Source organism: Capricornis sumatraensis, chromosome 9 (genome assembly GCF_032405125.1).
Source record: "Capricornis sumatraensis isolate serow.1 chromosome 9, serow.2, whole genome shotgun sequence".
NCBI lineage: Eukaryota > Metazoa > Chordata > Mammalia > Artiodactyla > Bovidae > Capricornis > Capricornis sumatraensis.
In genome coordinates, this window is record NC_091077.1 from 20,470,215 (window position 1) to 20,488,778 (window position 18,564).

The 18,564-nt window shown below is 53.3% G+C and overlaps 1 protein-coding gene across 5 annotated transcripts in view; it reads right to left on the bottom strand.

Moving 5' to 3' along the window:
• The window catches only part of NFIC (nuclear factor I C), a 73,580-nt gene that overhangs the window by 12,938 nt on the left and 42,078 nt on the right, over window positions 1-18,564 (bottom strand). For 4 of the 5 annotated variants that reach the window (XM_068979997.1, XM_068980000.1, XM_068979999.1 and 1 more), the window contains exons 3-8: window positions 14,306-14,377; window positions 10,111-10,185; window positions 9,049-9,172; window positions 8,312-8,436; window positions 2,406-2,531; window positions 281-465 (exon numbers count right to left, since the gene is read on the bottom strand). In XM_068979997.1, the coding sequence (XP_068836098.1) occupies window positions 281-465; window positions 2,406-2,531; window positions 8,312-8,436; window positions 9,049-9,172; window positions 10,111-10,185; window positions 14,306-14,377 (707 nt within the window). The remainder of the gene's footprint in view (window positions 1-280; window positions 466-2,405; window positions 2,532-8,311; window positions 8,437-9,048; window positions 9,173-10,110; window positions 10,186-14,305; window positions 14,378-18,564) is intronic. The other variant, XM_068979998.1, reaches the window with a different exon arrangement.

Consider the following 18,564-nt stretch of genomic DNA (forward strand, 5'->3'; position numbering starts at 1 on the left):
TATCACCTTGCCCACAGTCCCCAGGTCCAAAAGCCTCTGGAGAGCAAAGCTTTAGTGGACATTTGGCCAAAGCCAACCTGAGCTCAGCGGTAATCGTGTCTGATTTCGAGGTCGTCCACTCAGACATTTGAAACAGACTTAAGTTCCCACTGGTCTGACTCCAGGGGCTGCGGACCCAGGTGTTTGCAAACCAGAAGCTGCCCAGTCGGAGGAAGGGCCGCCTGACACTCATAAACAATGCCCTGGGGTCCCCGGGGTGGTCGCGCCGCCCCACACTCACCGGTCCAGGCTGCTGACTGGCCGGGTCACAGGCCAGTGAGACGAGATCTTTGAGCGGGTCCTGGGGGTTGAGGTGAGGCGGGTAGCGGATGGCCGTGTGCGGGAAGTAGGTAGAGGCCGTCTGGGGCAGGATGGAGGTGGTGGGGAAGTGCAGGGCTGAGGACGGGTGAGGGCTTCGGGCGATCCCTGTAGAGATTGGGGGGTGGGCAGTGGTCATCGGGGGCTCCCACTGGGCTGCCCTGTCTCAGAGTCACTGTGTTTTATGCAAGTGGGTTACGCCTACATCTCCACCATGAGCCCATGGGGGCCTGGAATCACCCCTTTTACAATTTTTATTCATTTTTTAAAATTTACTGTTGTTATTTTGCCATGTTGTGTAGCTAATGGGATCTTAGTTCCCTGACTAAGGATTGAGCCCAGGCCTTGGCAGTGAAAGTGTGGAGTCCTAATCACTGGACCACCAGGAAATTCCACCGTACCTTTTGTTGAACAGAGGACGACTGTGACTCTCAGAGGGACTGTCCCCTGCCACACAACAGGCAGATGGCAGACCTGGGGGTCTGAGCCCACAATGACTAGCGCCACAGCCCGCACCTTGACCCAGGGCTCAGCTAGCTCTTTCCATAAATGGAAGGTGGGCCAATTTTTTAAAAATTGAGATATCATTTGCACACTATAAAATACACCCTCTTAAAGTGTACATTCACTTTCTTTTTTAGCTCATTCATGGAGCTGTGCAACCATCACTATAATCTCTTTTAGAATATTCTCATATCCACCAAAAGAAGCCCTGTTCCCATTAGCAACACTCCTATTCCCTCCCCCGCCCCTGACCACCAGGAACCCACTCTCTGTGTCTGCGGATCTGCCTGCTCTGCACGTTTCCCATCAGTGGAGTCACACGTTGTGCGTCCTTCTGTGTCTGCCTCCCTCACTGAGCACCATGTCCTCAGGGTCCATCCACGTGGTAGCGAGTGTCAGGGTCCCACCCCTTTTCATTGCTTAGTAATAGTCCAGTGTGGCATTTGCTTTTTTTTTCTCTTGTTCTAAATAATTCAGTGACACTTTTAATTCCAGAACGTCTTCTTTCCCCACAAAAGAAGCCCTGTGTCTATTAGTGGTCACTCCCCTTTATTCTCTCTCTCTCTGGCCAGACAGTAAATCTTTTTGGCTTTCCAGGCCATAGGGTTTCTGATAGGGCTACTCAGCTCTGCCCTTGTCACCTGAAAGCTGCCACAGATGATGTGTACATGGATGGGTGTGGCCCTGTGCCAATAAAACTTTATTTACAAGAACAGGTGGCAGTTGGGGGTCCTGCTTTGCTGAGTCCCAGTCTAAACTGCTGTGCTATCTTGACTTTTGCCTCTGTCCTGTATACATACCTGCCTTTGTATGGCACCAAATCATTATTATCACAACCAAGGGACAACAGATGACATTCAGGTTCCTGTTTAACTCAATCTGATTTAACTCATTTGGTTCTATAGACAGCCTTGGGTGGGGGACATTTAGGGAGCCCTGATGGACGGGTTACTGGCTTAGCTCAAGCTCCGTGGTGGCTAGAATCTGTCTCTGCTGCTGTGAGTGTGATGCTGCCCACGTGGGTGGCCAGGAGCATCCATATTCCTGTGTGGCCTGTGTGTGGCCTTTTTATTAAACTTTAAAAAATTTTTTTTAAATCTTTTTGCCATACCAAGCAGCATGTGGGATTTTAGTTCCCCAACCAGGGATCAACACATGGCCCCTGCAGTGGAAGCACAGAGTCTTAACCACTGGACCACCAAGGAGGTCCGTGCGTTGACACACCGTGTGTGTCCTGTGTGTCTGCCTCTTTTTGTGGCGGTCCAACCCTGGGATCTGTCCATGGGTCACTTGAGTATGACATACGGGGAGCAGGTTGAGAGATGAGCCCCTGGCTGCACGTCTTGGTACAAAAGGGGAAACTGAGGCCTCCAAAGAGTCAGGCCTGGGTGCTTTCTGCCACATCACCTGCAGGCTTTCTTGCCTGGATGGGAGGCTACAGCAATAGGACTTGTGGTCAGACAACTGGTGGGACTTCCCTGGCTGCAAGGGGCCTGTTGAAAGGGCCCAGCCACCCCTCCACTGCTGGGGCCCGCAGTGCTCACCACTGTGCACGGCGATGACGGGCCGGTGGTGCTGGGTGAAGCTGGAGAGGCGAGGTGAGTCCTGGGGAGATGGGCTGTTGAAAGGAGACTTGTCCATCTCTGTTTTCTTCACTGGGGATGAGATGCCTGCAAGGAGAGCCAGATAGTCAAGGGCCTGCAGGCAGGGTCTCTCCACTCCTAGGACCCTTGGGCCTCCCCGTCCTTCCACCAGCCACTTGTGGGCAAGAGGCCGGGAGCCCATTGCAGAGAGGGCAAACTGAGGTCCAGAGTGGGGCAGGAGCCACCCAAGGTCATGTGGCCCACGGGGATGAGGGGCCTAATGCCTCATGGGCCCCTGGATAACAAAGCCTGGCCTGCATCTTCTCTTCTTCCAGATGTGGGTCAGCTCAGGGCTGCCCTCATCCCCTGGGGGACGCCAGAGCCCTGGAGAAGGCAGCAGGGTGGGCAGAGGGGAAGGTCTGGCCCAAAGTCCAAGTGGCTCAATGCTTATGCCCCCGGCATTCTTCCTGGGGGTGCAGAACCTTCCCTCTGGGGTCATCGTGACTATTAAATGAGATACGACAGGTAAAGTCGTCAGACCAGGATCCAGCACAAACCCCTGCGCTGGAATCACCTGCTTCCATTCCTCTGCAGATAGGGGTCTCACTACCTACCCTGAATGCCCTGGGGGAACCCAGAAGGTCTCCAGCTCAGCCTCAGTGAATGAAAGAATGGTATAAAGTAAGTGGGCCCTGTTTCTGCGGTCTCCTGCCCGTGGTTCTGTGCGCTGACACCTGCATGTGGCCCTAGCGCTGTCCCATCTGGGACACTTGATGCACCCTCTTCCCCGAGGCATTCTGTCACAGGGCGCTCTGGTTGCTGCACTAGCACCGCTGGGGGCGGGGGTGGGGGCGTGAGCCCAATCCAAGTGTCAGGCCCATTAAGGGCATTCAGGCCACCAACTGCTTTTGCCATTACAAAGACCACTGCCCGTGATGGCTCTGGGTGCGCACCCACTGTGTGTTTGTGTAGGGGGTCGGTGGCATGTCCTGGGATGGGGCTGGCGGTCCAGAGGGACCAGGCAGCCGAGCAGGGGCTTGGGAGCAGGTCTGGGCTTTCCCAGGGATAGGAGGAGCTGGCAGGACCCAGGGCGGGGTGTGTGCGTCCCTGCAGCCATGGAGGGTGTGTGTGCACGCGCGCATGTTTGCATGCACAGCAGGCACCCGGCTAGCGCATGGCTGTGCTGAGAATGAGGTCAGGGCTGTCAGACGCTCACTTAGGATCTCCTAGAACAGCCTGTCCTGCATGGAAATAGCCTGGCCCAGACCCACCCCCAGCCACACCTCCGCAGGCCTTTCTAGAGCTTCCAGAGCTTGAGGGAGCCAGGGCGTGGGGTGGGGGCAGGGAGGCCCCGCATTGCAAGAAAGAGTCACCCTCATGTTCCACACACCCCATCTGATGCTCCTGTATCTGAACATTTCTAGTTCGTCCAACAAACACACCGGGAACAGCACCACGTGCGCAACCGTGGCAGTTAACACGGTGCCCCTAGGTGCCCCATCAAAGTAAGCATCTCTCCACTTAGCAGGTGTGCCCTTGACCACTCCATCCTGATGCAACCGGCCATCTTTCTGTTCAATACACATATGTATACGTCCTCCTTGAGCATCCCTATGCCGCCGGTGGAAGACACACACCTAACTGGAGACAGGCGCCAGTAGGTGCCCCGCTCCCTTCAGCATCTTTCCCCTTGCTTGTCTCACATGCCTGTCTGTGCCCCATTTAAGCACACACTCTTCATCTAACAGGTAGGCCTGTACCTCCCCCATTTGAGACCCACAAACTAGCCCATACCCCTGCAGCCCACCATGGTGGAGCCTTCTAGTCTCCAGGGCCCACAACACAGCGTGGGCAGAGGGTGTGCAAAGTGAATGGGTGGGTGGGCGGAGCACAGTTCTGGTAGGAACCGCCACCACTCTGTGGGCACTTACTATGTGGGATGCTCTCCCCAGCACTGCTGATCTCAGCCGGTCACCCTCTGTGGGACCATCTTGGGCTCTGCGGGGTGTGGAGCAGCCTCCTTGGCCCCACCCACTCAAAGCCAGGAGCCCCCCAGTCATGATGGCCAGAGATGCCCCAGACATCACCCAGTGTCCCTTGGGGGCAGAGATGAGCTGGGTGAGGACCCTCTGTGAGACCCTGGGGAGCCACAGAGTGGTGGAGCTGGGACTCAAACCCAATCCATTACCACAGGCAATGCTCTGCCACCCCCACCTGCCCCCTCACCTGGCAAAGTTAAAAAAGGGATGAGGTAAGCCAACCCCCCTCCCCACAATGGAATAACTACCTGTGAAGGGCCTATGTCCCCTGGCGAAGGGCCACAGAAGCAGCAAGAGCAGAGCACTCTGGGATCCCCTCTTTGCCAGGCTTGGCTGAGTAATCGGGGAAGGCCTCGGGAGGAGGTGGCCACACGAACAGGCACTCTTGGCACTCCTGGCCAGGGCATGGAGGATGCAAAGGCCTGGAAGCTGGTATAAGGGGCCTAAGAGATGTAGCTGCCGGGGTCTTGCCTGGGTGGGGGGGTGTCTTGCCTAGGCAGGGGGTCTTGCCTGGACTGGGCGAGGTGGTCTTGTCCTAGAGGGGCTGGATCGCCCCCGCCAGCCCCCGCAATAGGCCTCTGCTCCTCTAAGGCAGGAGTGTGGAGGCTGGGGTTGGGAGTTAGCTGAGCGCTGCCTGCTGCCCATGGAGGCCACAGTGGAGGAAGGGAGAGACTGCTCTAATCAGCTTAACCCCCTTAATGAACAGCTAATTGGGGGCTGTCTAGACAGGAAGCTGGAGGAAGTCAGGAGGAGGAGAAAGAGGAGGAGGCAGTGTAGGAAGGGAAGGAGAGGAAGGGGGAGGAGGAGCGGGGAGGAAAAGACAGAATCCATCTCCCCAACAGGCTGTGAGCAACAGGGAAGCAGGGGCAGGCACACATTAGAGGTTTGTGTGTTTGTGTTTGTGTGTGATGCCCACTGAGATGCCCACAGAAGGAAGCAAGTTTGTCATCATCTGAGGCAACCAGTGGGAGCTCCAGGGGGACTGACCCCCTCTGGCATCCCCTTCTGGCTCTGTGATTCCCTATCACACACCAGAAGCTGTTACAGGCTTCCTTCTTGTCCTCCCCTGTCACGGCCATGTCATTCTCAGATCCAGCCCTAGTGACTCTCTCCAGTATTCCCTTCCTTTTAAAATGCTGTTTTTCTTTTTTGAGCATCCTGTATTGAAAGCTGGGCTCTTTATTTCCAGCCTTCCTCTTTTCTTAATCAACAAACTGAAGGCTATAATTTTTCCTCTCAGGACTGCTATGGCTACCCCAGCACAGGCTGTCTTTCAGCTCTAAATAGTATATACTTTATATGTAGACAATCTCTTCAATTACAGAGTTAATGAGAAGTGCTTTTGAGTTTCCAATCAGGAAATGACAGGGCAGAAGTTCACTGTCTCCCAATATCTACTTTATCCTTCTTTCTTAGTAACAGAACCATTAATTTGAGATGGCACACGACTGCCCCAAGTAAAACTACATTTCCCAGCATCCATCACACAGCCAACTATGGCCTTAGGACTAACTCAGGGGCTCAGAGACAAGCAGAAGAGCTAAGTGAGTCTTCTGAGAATTATGTTTAAAGGGGGAGGACATGCCCATACTTGACCCTTCTTTCCTAATGGCTGGATATGATACATGATGGTTGGAGCTCCAGCAGTTACTCTGGACCACAATGTAGGAATAAAAACCATATTCAGTGCTGCATATGCAGGAGACTAAAACCCTCACATCACACTTGCCCAGGGCTGCTGATGGCTGGACATCTATTTGAGAGAGAAATGTACTTCCTGTTGAGTTTTCTGTTATCTGCAATCAGACCTAAAGCTTATTGAATGCAGGTCTTTATAGAGACAAACTTGAGAGAGAGAGGGAACTCAAAGAGACAGAACCATAGAGACAGTGACTCATAAATTAGAGCCTACTAGAGAGAGGTCCTAGAGAGAGGTCCATAGAGCCTAATAGAGAGAGGTCCCCCCAGCATTAGGTACCTGCTCTGGGAGCCCACAATGAGGAAGAGGGAGGACCCTTGGGACCTCAGATGTCACAACCAGCTGTGTTACAGACTGATTCAAAGAGATGGGAATTTTATAAGGACGTGAACACTGAGAAACCCTCCTGTTTCCTGGTCACTTATCACATGCCAGATGGTTGCTTTATTCACATTCCACCATGTCCTCCTTCCAACTCTCCAAAAGAATGATTGTTCTCATCTTCCCACTTTGGAGATGAGGCAACTGAGGCTCAGAGAAGTTAAGTCACCTGTCCAAGGGTACACAGCCTACATAGTGAGCAAAAGGCAGGGCTGGGATTTGTACCCTTGTTTCTCTGATGCCTGAACCTGCCTTCTTTTTCTTCCTTCCTTCCTTCTTTTCTTTTTACTGAAGAATAGTTTATTTATGATGATTCAGGTGTACAGTAAAATGATTCAATTTCATATATATATATCAGATTCCTTTCCATTTTAGTGAATCTGCCCTTTTAATTGTAATCTTAGAATACTTTTCAAGGATCCTATAGGTATGGCACTTTGTATAGACATATCTCTATAAGACATCAGGCTCTACATGAGTAGGGAAGAGGGAAACAGGAGGAGGAGGAGGGAAGAAAATAAATTCTAAAGTTATACTGGGTACTTATTATGTGCCAGGCCTATTTTAGGAACATTAGATATCATAGATTTACTTAATCCCCACAACAACCCTATGGAGTGGGTAATGTAGGTATTAACACCCCCATTTTACAGATGAAGAAATTGAGGCACAGAGAGGTGGGGGCACCAGGAAGCTGCTAAGGGTTGGGGGACTCAACAGTCCACCGTTCATAACCACTAGGCTATATGATGGGGTGAACCCTTGATAAGGGAAAAGACATCGAGTAAAGCCAAGCTTCTAAAACTGGGGGACAAGAGAATCTGAGGAATGCCAGGGACGTCCTCTCCACAGGCGACTCTGCAAACCACTTCCTTTACGGCTAGCGCTGGCTCACTAGAGAGCGGAATCTTAAGGTGAAAGGCTGCCTCTCTCTTTCTTCCCCCTGGCTGCGCCCCGCGGTTTGTGGGATCCAACCAGGGCCCTCTGCAGTGAAAGCGCCAAGTTCTAACCACTGAATCGCTAGGGAATTCCCATAAAGGGATTCTTTAGATGACAACGACGGTGGAGATGGAAACGCCAAAGAAGGGAAGCCTTTGGTGAATGCCCTTGGGGAGACGGTTAGTAAACAAAGAATCAGGAGCAGCCAGCGCTCAACAGAAAAGAGCCTCTATGAAACAGCTGACCCTACAGAACAGGGGCCTCATGAGACAGACATTCTGGAGAGGACCCTATGAAGACAAAGGCGCAACAAGAAAACCTGCCAGGGAAAGGATGCTATAACAGAAGAGGGGCTCCTATGGAACTGGAATCACCCATACCAAGATCCCCTGGAGATGGGAATCTTGGTCGGGAAGGAACTCCAGAAAGGACCCCCGTGAGTAGGGAACCTATGTATCAGGACCCTCTAGCGGCGACTGGAGGGTCTATGGGGAACCCCAAGAAGAAGCACCCCGCTGATCGAATCTATACTGAGTCAATTCTGTAGAGCAAGAAACTCCCAGAGATAGCCTGTTTACAAGGCAGAGGGCAAGAAAGCCGGCCAGAGTGGAACCAAAGAGCTCCGGGAATGCAAACCCGGAGTTTACGTCCAGCCGAACGCAACCCGCGCGACTACAATCCCCAGGAGGCCCCACGGCTCCAGGCCGACTCCCGACTCTCTGGCGCCCGCGCAGTGCCTCTCGGAATACGTAGTCCCAGCCGCGGTAACCCCGACCGGAAAGCCGGCCAGCTCCCGCCGCCAGGCCCACCTCCTTCCATGTCCTCCGTCCAGTTGCGGCTGCTACTCGTGGGAGAACTGGGCGAGGTGTAGTAATCGCCGCCGGGGCTCGTGTCCACGTCTTCCTCCATCGAGCCAGATTTGTGCCGCTTGCTCCTAAAGGGCGAAGGAGGAAGCCAGCAGGGCGGTTACCACGGTTACGGCCGGGGGCCCGGCGGGCGTCGCTACTTCCGGCCCTTGGGGGGAGGGCGGGGCGAGGAGGGTGCTATCGCGAGACGCCACGCGAGCCGTGGACTTGCCCCTGACCCTCAGATAACACCTGTTACAAACTGCCCGTTACTTGGATGGGACACCTGGGACCAGAGACAGGGAGGGACTCAGCTGAGGTCCAAGCTAGAAAATTAGCAGAGTGGAGACTAAAGCTCTGAAGACCTGGCTCATCTCTTGAGCTGCTGTAATCCCCAGAACAAGCCGGTAGGATCATGATCCCATTTTACACACGAGGAAACCGAGGCAAACATAATGTGACTGGCTCACGGTCACACAGCATATCTCAGCAAGAATCATTGGCTGTGTTCTTATCTCAAGAGCTGGGCCGGTAGGGCTCTAGGCTGTGGGAGTCTAGTGTGGGGTCCTGGATTTTGAAGGATAAATAAGAGTTTTCCAGGTGGAATGTGGAAACACGGAAACGAATGAACCAGCTGGGGCTGGATGGAGGTGGGTGGGTGGGGTTATGGAATGCCCAGAGGTGGGGCCCAGGGGACATACCCGCTGGAGGATGTGCTGGGTAGCGTTCTTCTCATGCCGGTGCTGGCTGGATTTAGGTCATATGCCAGGTGTCCCTGCAGCTCCCCCAGGGAGAAGTTGGGTCCTGTTCCAGTCACCACAGGTGCTGCAGAAGGCGACAGAGAGGAGGGTGAGGGAGGGAACAAGGTCCAGGACTGTGATTTGCCCTGGAGGGGTGGGGAGAGCCCTTTGGGGGCTGGCACTAGTTTGGCTGAAACTGGCCTAAATTCTATATATCAGAAGAACAAGGCCATTGAGAGAGGCCAAGGTCACACTGTGAGGCAGAGACATAGCCTGAGCCAGAGGCCAAGCTTCCCAGCATTCCGAGGCCAGGCTCTGCTGATCTGGATGGGGAGGGAGATGGTTAGGGTTAAGGTAGGGTGCTGTGCTGTGCTTAGTCACTCAGTTGTGTCTGACTCTTGGCAACCCATGGACTATAGCCCATGAGGCTCCTCTGTCCATGGGATTCTCCAGGCCAGAATACTGGAGTGGGTTGCTGTTTCCTTCTCCAGGGGATGTTCCCAACCCAGGGATTGAACCCAGGTCTCCCACATTGCAGGTGGATTCTTTACCATCTGAGACACCAGGGCTCCCTGAGGTTTAGATTTGAAATGGAGGTGTCTGGGGGGTGGGGGGGTCCCCAGCAGGTCCATAGGTAAGGCAAAAGGACAAGAGGCAAAGCACATTGGGAGACCCTCTGGGGTCTCCTCCTCATGGAGTGAGGGAGGCCCCTAGAGGGGGATGTTGGGGCGGAAGTTCGTTTGGCCCCTCCACCCAGCATCTAGAGTCCTTCCTGGGGAAGCGCATGTCAGCCTGACCTTGGACTCTGGAAAGGGCCTGGATACTGCCCTTCCTAGGAACCTTAGTTTAGTGATAGGGGTGGCTGGAGAGACGAGGGGGAGTGGGGCAGGGATATGGGTTCTTCTTCCTCCCTCCCTGAGTCCCTTTCCCCCTGGGAGCCCCCATCCCAAAGCCACTTCTTCTTCCTGACAGCTGCCCCCCTCCCTCAGCAGGTCCCAGAACAGGATGGGCGGGGACACTTACTCCGGGACACTTGGATGAGCTCAGTGACACTGAACACACCAGAGGTGACGAAGCTCTCCTGGAAGTCGGTGGTGTCTGGAAAAGAGACGGAGGACGGGGCTCAGCAGGTGTCTGGCTGAGCTGGGTTTGTTCCCCGACCTTGACACCTCTGGGCTGCCCAGACTCTGGGGTGCCTGACCAGGCACCCCTGTCTACCCCATCCTCCTTGACTGCAGGGGGAGGATGGCTGTTTCAACCCCTCCAGGCTGAGAAGGAGTCCTCTGCCCTAACGCAGCTGGAGCAGATCTTCTTTCCTGAGTCTCTGCTCCATCCTTCTCAGCGCAGCTGCAGCCAGCCTCCTGTCCTCCAGCCTCCCAGCCTTCCTCCAGGGTCTTTGTGGCATGGCAGGCTGCACACCCGAGTGGAGGCCAGACCTGGGTTCACATCCCAGCTAGGGTGCCCACTGGTTTGTGATTCTGGACAAGTCACTTTACCTCTTTGGTCTCACAAGTGGGGACCATACACCCTGTCAGCCTGGGTGATTGTGAGATGTGAATGCTACAACCCAAGAGGGACCAGCTCAGTCCTTTTGCCTCACTTATCGCCCCATGCGGCACTGCAGTCTTTTAGCTTTCTGCTGCCAGGCTGGGAGCTCTATGGCATCCCCAGTTCCTGGACCAGAACCTAGAAGACAGCAGGGGCTCAGAACCGTGGGCTGAATGGAGGGTCCACAGGCAGCAGTTAAAATCTCCAGTGTGCCTAGACCCACTCCTGCCTAATATTAAAGGCAGTTTCACTGTTCCAGGGGCTGTCTGGACACTTGGACAGCCTCCTCTCCAGGATGGGGTGGTTTAGACCCATTTCATGGATTTGGAAACTGAGGCTGGCCCCAAGAGGGCAAGAGCCCTGACCCACATGGACAGCTGGGAGGGAGCAGGCCTGTCCTGCCCAGAGGCCCTCACAGGCAGGACCCACTCTCTCAGCAAGTGCTTCCCTGGCACTTCCTGTGTCTGCCTCCGAGCTGGACACTGGGGAAACCATGGGGAACAAGACTAACAGGGGCCACTGCTCTCCAGGACTCACAGTCTGGAGTGGGCAAAGGAAGCCACATAAGAGCAGGAAGTCAAAAACCCTTGTACAATAAATGTTCATAGCAGCATGATTTACAGTAGCTGAAATCAGAGAACACCCAAATGTCCATCAGTGATGATGGATAGACAGAATGTGGTCCCTTCACACATGGGAGCATCACTCAGCCATGAAAAGGAGAGAAGCCCTGACACTTGCCACCATGTGGACGGACCCTGAGAACAGGATGCTCAGTGAGAGAAGCAGACACAGAAGGACACACAGGGTGTGATTCCACTGATGGGAGACAGATCCAGAACAGGCCAATCCACAGACACAGAGTGGACGAGTGGTTACCTAAGGAAGGGGAGTGATTAATGAAGATGGGGTTGCTTTGGGAGTAATGAAAATATTCTGGAACTAGACAGGTGATGTGTGCACAGTTTGGTGAATGTACGTAATACCACCGAATGGTACATTTTAATATGGTTAAAATGATACATTTTATGTGTGTTGTACCACAATTTAAAAAAACTTTTAAAGATCATTAAGCCAAACATGAGCTGTGTCAGGGCGTAGCAAGGCAGACAAGATGGGGGAGCCTGATGGGGAGGGGACCTATTTTGCACAAAGGGCTCAGAGAAGGCTTCACTGGGAGGGTGACATTCAACCAAGACATCAGGGTAGGGGTGGAAAAGAGAAATGTGAGTTTAAATTTGAGAAGTGCCCAGACAGCCTGTGGCACAGAGGATGATCTTAAACTCAATGTTTTGCCACCTGCCTGTGGGCTACAATGTTCCTGGCAGTGGGGATGGCTTATGCAAAGGCCCTAGGGTTGGAACATAGGGCATAGGGCATTTTTTTCTGGAGGCACCACACAGTGTGTGGGGATTCCCTGGTAGCTCAGCTGATAAATAATCTGCCTGCAATGCAGGAGATCCCGGTTCGATTCCTGGGTTGGGAAGATCTGCTGGAGAAGTGATAGGCTACCTACTCCAGTATTCTTGGGCTTCAGTAGTGGCTCAGCTGGTAAAGAATCCTCCTGCAATGCGGGAGACCTGGGTTCGATCCCTGGGTTGGAAAGATGCCCTGGAGAAGAGACTGGATACCCATTCCAGTATTCTGGCCTGTATAGCCCATGGGGTTGCAAAGAGTTGGACACGACTGAGTAACTCACTTTCACACAGCGTGCGGAAAATCCCTGACCAGGGATCGAACCCGCGTGCCCTGCAGTGGGAACGTGGAACATTGGACCATCAGGGAAATCCAAGGCCCTGGGGTGGGGACACACTTGGTGAATTGGACACACACTCCTGACAGGGCTGGAGTTGGAGCCGAGAGAGCGGTCAGAATAGAGGTGGCAGCTCTCGGTTTCGAGGCGGTGGTAGGAGCAGTTCTTGTCCGGGCCCCTAGGGGGCAGCACTAGCCGCAGGGAGCGCAGAGCAGCGGTGGGCTCCCCCGCTGTCCGTCACTTAAACCCCTTCCTTGCTTAAGAGCTTTGTGTCCACCATTTATTGAGCAATTACTGCCTGCCTAGGCCCATGATGGAAGGCTGGGGACCACAACATTCCCGAGGAGGACAGGGCGGTGGCTCCCAGTGTCCAGGGGAAGTGGCCATGGCCATTTCCTGCTGACCCAGCTGGCCAGCTGCTGTCAGCACGCCCCTCCACCCTCCCCCTACAGGGGTTTCCTGTTTGTGCAGCGCTCGCCCAGCTCCATCTCCAGGGGACTCCCTGGCGGGCGGGGAGGAAGTGACTTCCTCCACCAGACGCTGGAGCTCCCCATGGGACCCGGCCAAACGCCGCAGCCCTCGCCGCCTGCCTCGAACATCTGGCTTGGAAGGAGGCACGTGGGGATCACAGGAGGCCAAGGAGGACTCAGGTCACAGATGGCCAGTGAGATGTGGCCCGGGGGCCTGTGAACCTCCTGGAACCATCCAGCCTCCCTGTGCATGCCTGTGATGGATGTTCCATGGGGGATGCCCTCATCCACCCGGTGTTTCTTCCCTTCTCCCTTTTCATCTCTCTTCTGTCCTCGCTCCTGGTGTACTATCTCTCCAGTTTCCCTTTTCCTCTCTGCTTTAACCCTCCTCTCCTTTTTTTTTTTTCTTTCTATAAATGTTTTTTGAGCATGTGCTGTGTACTGTGTCTTGTTCTAGGTACTGAGGACAGGGCAGTGATCAAGACAAACACCTCTGCCCTTTAGGAGGGGATGTTCCACCAGGTGAGATAAGCAAACACATATGCAATCACTAAGCAGCTAAGCAAATACATACACAATCACTAACTTCCTCTAAAGGAACTAAAACAGAGGGCTGGGATTGAGAGTGGCCAGGCGGCTTGAGCTAAGGAGCTCAGAGAAGATCTCTCTGAGAGGGAGGCATTTGAGCTAAGACTTGGGTGATCTGAGAGAGACAGAGCAGTTAGCTGTCCAGATAGAGGGTACAGCCTGTGCAAAGGCCCTGGGACAGGCTGGTGCCTGGCATATTGGAGGAGAAGTGAGGAGGCCCCCTATGGCTGGACCAGAGTGAGCAACGGGCAGAGAAGGAGGAGGTGGGGGACGGAGGGCATGGGGCAGGTTGTACAGGGCCTCCTGGTCTGCAGGAAGGACTTGAGCTTTTACCCTGAGGGCTGTGGGTGGGGGAGGGGCAACATGTGACTCAAGTGCTCACAGGGGCCCTCTGACCACTTCAGGGAAGACAAGACTGTGACAGACAGGAGCCAGGGGATAGAGTAGAAGCAAAACCTCTGCAGCTTCCAAAACCTTTCTGTCCTTAAGGTGTCTGCTCCCAGCACTGATGCAAGCAAATTCTCCTGCTTCCCACCCCGCCACCCCACCCCAACACAGAACTGACTTGTCCTACTCATTCATTGAACATCCTGTGAGACTGTTGGGGGAGCACCTCTGAGCCCAGATGCTGGAGCTCAGGGTCATGGGTTCCAACCCCAGCTCCCTGCATGCCCCTGGAAGGTTCATATGCCTCTTTGGGCCTCAGTCTCCTCCTCGCAAAATAGCAGCACCTACTCCAGGAATGACTCATGTACTCACACAGAACCACACAGAACCCACAAAGGGTGTTCCCAAAATTACTCCTAAATAAAAGATGGGAATGTAACCGTACCCTCCACCCCGCCACCTCCAGACTCACCCAGTGTGATGGGCTTGCTGTCCTCCTGGTCGGAGCCCATCCCTGCCCGGGGACTGCCACTCTGCTCTGAATCTGCAAAGAGAGGGAGGGGGAATTGGTGACATTGCCACAGGGGTCCCTATCCCGAGGGGAGGAGGCGTCAGCCCAGCACTAGCTGGGACCAGCACCATGGAGACAGCGGTCTGGAGCATGGCGTTCCCTGGCTGCTGCCACAGAGGGTCATGAATGTCTTCTGTCACTGGGGTCATGGGTGAGAACCCAAGTGCAGGAGCTGGCTTGGTTATAGGGAAGTGCTCTCTGAGCCTCAGTTTCCTCTTCTGTCAAGTAAGGATAACTCATTTAATCCTGCCTCCACTGTATGAGGTGGGAACCCTCATGCCCATTTTACAGATGGGAAAACTGAGGGCCAGACAGGTGAGTCCTTGACCCCTCAGGCCCCCTCCCATCTTCCTTTGCCTTCAGAGTCCCAGGAGCCCAGCCCATGGTCTTGGGTTGCTATTCAGGGTCCCCAGAGAGGGGGCTGAGGGGCACATTTCCGCAGCTGTGATCTCCCCCTCCCCTGCCCAACTTGGGGGCTCCCTCCCACTCCGGCGCCCGCCCCCCCATCTTATCTAAAAATAATCAGGCTCCTTGGCAGCCGGGTGAAGCAGACAGACGCTGAGCTCAGCGTTATTGGCTCCAGAGAACTAGATGGAGGGCGAGTCACGCCAGCCCCCACTGCAGTCCGCACCCCCATCCTCCACCCTGGGTTGGGGGCAGGGGAGCACATGGCCAAGCCCAGATGGACAGAACCCCTAGAGCCCTATTCATTTATGTCTCAGGTCAAGGACAAAGGTGGCAGGAAGCACCATCAAATGATGGAGAAAGAATCAGGCCCCTGCCTCCTGCCACACTCCAAGCCCAGGGCTGTTCGCTGTTGTGACCTCAGGCAAGTTGCTTACCTGCCCTGAGCCTCAGAGTTTTCTCTTTCAAATGTGTGAAAGCATTTCACAGGCCCAACTGGGTTGCCAGCAGGTGGCAAGGGGATATTAACAGTATATATTAAGCACTTAGGGCATATTGAGCTCTATATACATGGTAAGATCTATCCCATTATTATTATTGTTATTTTTAAGTCCCTAAGATGACCGTAGAAATGGCGCTTTGTTGTTCTCATTTCATACCTTCCCTTAAACCATTAAGAGCCACTTCCCTGGCATTATTAGTGTCCCCATTTTATAGACAAAGAAAATAGATGGTTAGAATGCCGAAAAAGTGCCTGCACTACACCCCTTGTTTTTTTTTTTTAGAGTAGTGTATCATTTATTTTACTTACTTTTTAATCTCCCCTCCACCCAACCAGGGGAGCAACTTGTGGGGATCTTAGTTCCCCGGTCAGGGATCACACCCACGGTCCCGGCAATGGAGCTGCAGAATCCTAACCACTGGCCCACCAGGGAAGCCTCCCCTTGTTACTTTAATTCATACTCTGCATATGTGCCCGGACATGCAGCAACCAGCATAAACTGCTTGGCGTCTGCAGTTCGGTGCCTGAGTTTCCATCCCAGCTCTGGGAGCATCCGAGGCCATGTGGTCCTGGGGAGGTCACTTCCCCTCCTGGGGCCTCGGTTCACCCAGGGTTGCTGGGGATAATAGTAATGATGACACTGCTCACAACAGTCACTGAGCCTGTGCCATCTGCCCGGCATGGAACCTGCAGCTTTGTACACTCTGTGTGCTGAGCACCTGCTGGCAGCCAAGACCGTGGATGCTGTAAAGAACCCAGGAGTGGCCCCCCTCCCCGCCTCCGCGTCCCATCCACGACAGAAGCGCGGTGCAGGCAGCCCTCCTTGGCTTGGCTGAGCAGCCCCCTGTGTGGCCAGCTCGGCTGGGCAAGGCTGGGCAGCAGCAAGGGGATTGTGCCCGGCTGGGCCCCACGCCCCGTGGCAACTCCCGGGCTGGGCAGCCAGCAGCCCCTTGGAGCCAGCCTGTCCTGCTTGAATGGCTGCGTGGCTGGGCATGGGTGGCCACTGTTGGGAAGGGCCCAGCCCGGGCAGCCAGCCGTTGGGCTCCAGGCCTCGGGCACAGACCCTCTTCCAGAACCAGTGCCCATATGGACTCAGCAGGCAGCGGTGCCCGACTGGCACTCAGGCGCCTACCCAGGGAGGTGGGGGTATTTCTCGAGTGCTGTCTGTGTGTTCCTGCTTTGGAACTAGGCAGCCGGGACTGCGGGCCTCTCCCCATGCCTCACTCCTCGCATCTGTGAAATGGGCATCATTACAGCGTCTCCCTCAGAGCTGTAAGCACTTCACCCATCAGAGGAGAGTTTCATTACTGTTATTACTCTCTGGTTGTTTCTGCCTTGGGTGCTTTTACTTCCTATGGATTGAAAGCCATGGCGCTGCGCTATGGCTGGCTCTAGTCTGGCGCCCTCATCCTTTGCTCTTGACCTCAGGCTGGCCATATCATGTGTCTGAGCCTCACCTGCCTCATCTGTAAAATGAGGATATAACACAACCCACCTCCCAGTGTTTGTCAGGTCTCCATGTCAGCTAATAACAACTGTAAAATGTTGGTGCCAAACTGACATTCAATACATGGTAGGTTTGGGGGACCTAAATGAGAGTGTGTTTTCAAGTTTCTTTCCTTTTTCTCCTTTCTTATGGAAGAAAAATTGGTTAAGGCCTTTCTTTCTTTTGACTGCACAGCATGCAGGATCTTAGTTCCCTGACCATGGACCAAACCCACACTTCCTGTAGGGGAAGCATGGAGTCTTAACCACTGGACGACCAGGGAAGTCCTTTTAGTTTAGGTTTCTAATTGATCATTGCTAAAATTCAGAGACGGAATTGGTTTGGGGGTGTTAAGCTGTTGGAGAAGGAAATGATAACTCATTTCAGTATTCTTGCCTGAGAAATCCCATGGACAGAGGAGCCTGGCGGGCTACAGTCCATGGGGTTGCAAAAGAGTCCAACATGACTTAGTGACTAAACAACAACAAAATTCTGTATCCTGCAACCTTGCTGAACTCACATATTAGTTCTAAGACTCCACCCCCCCCCTTTTTTTTATAGATTGCTTGGGATTATCTGTGTAGACAATTGTATCACTTGCAAGCAGAGCTAATTTTATTTCTTCCTTCCCAATCAGTATGCCTCGATTTTTTTTCTTACCCTATTGTGCCGGCTAGGCCTTCCAAACAGAGAATGAAATGGCACCCCACTCCAGTACTCTTGCTTGGAAACTCCCATGGGTGGAGGAGCCTGGTAGGCTGCAGTCCATGGGGTCGCTAAGGGTCAGACACAACTGAGTGACTTCACTTTCACTTTTCACTTTCATGCATTGGAGAAGGAAATGGCAACTCACTCCAGTGTTCTTGCCTGGAGAATCCCAGGGACGGATAGCCTTGTGGGCTGCCGTCTATGGGCTCACACAGAATCGGACACGACTGAAGCGACTTAGCAGCAGTAGCAGCAGCAAGCCTTCCAAAACCCTGTTGACTACAAGTGGTGGGAGCAGGTGTCCTCGTCTTGCTTTTAATCTTAGAGGAAACCCATCCAGTCTCTCACCACTAAGAACTATGTTAGCTGTGGGTTTCTGTAAATTCCTTTACTGGGTTGAAGAAGCTCATTCCCCGCCCACCCCACCCCCCCACCTCTCTCTGTTTCCTATACTCCTGGGAGTAATTTTTTTTTAATTTAAATAAGTATAGTTTCTAAATTATATGATGCTATACTTATATGACATCTCATTAAAATTTTTTTAATTTGATTTTTAGATTGTTTTGAAATATACATTACATGTACTCTACCATTTAACTGGTTCTAAGTGTACAGCTTAGTGGCACTAAGTAAATTCAGACTGTCTTGTGACCATTCCACCATCTATCTCCAGAACTTTCTTATCTTCTCAAACTGAAACTCTGTTTCCATGAAACACTGACTCTCTGTCCCCTACCCCAACCCCTGGCCCCCACCATCTACTTGTTATCTCTACAGATTTGACTCCAGTGTCTGGCTTCTCTCACTGAGCATCATGTCGTCTGAGGTTCATCTACATTGTAGCAGGTGTCAGAACCTCCTTCCTTTCTATTATGCCATCTTATTTTTAATCATCCCTAAAAACCTCAAACTATTTCTCACCCACCTGCTGACCATTCTGGAGCTATCCAGTGTGGGAGCCCCGAGCAACGTGTGACTTGAAATTTAAATCGGCTAAACTGAAATTAAGTGCAATTTTCAGGACTTCAGCCATGGCAGTTACCTTTCAATATTGGACAG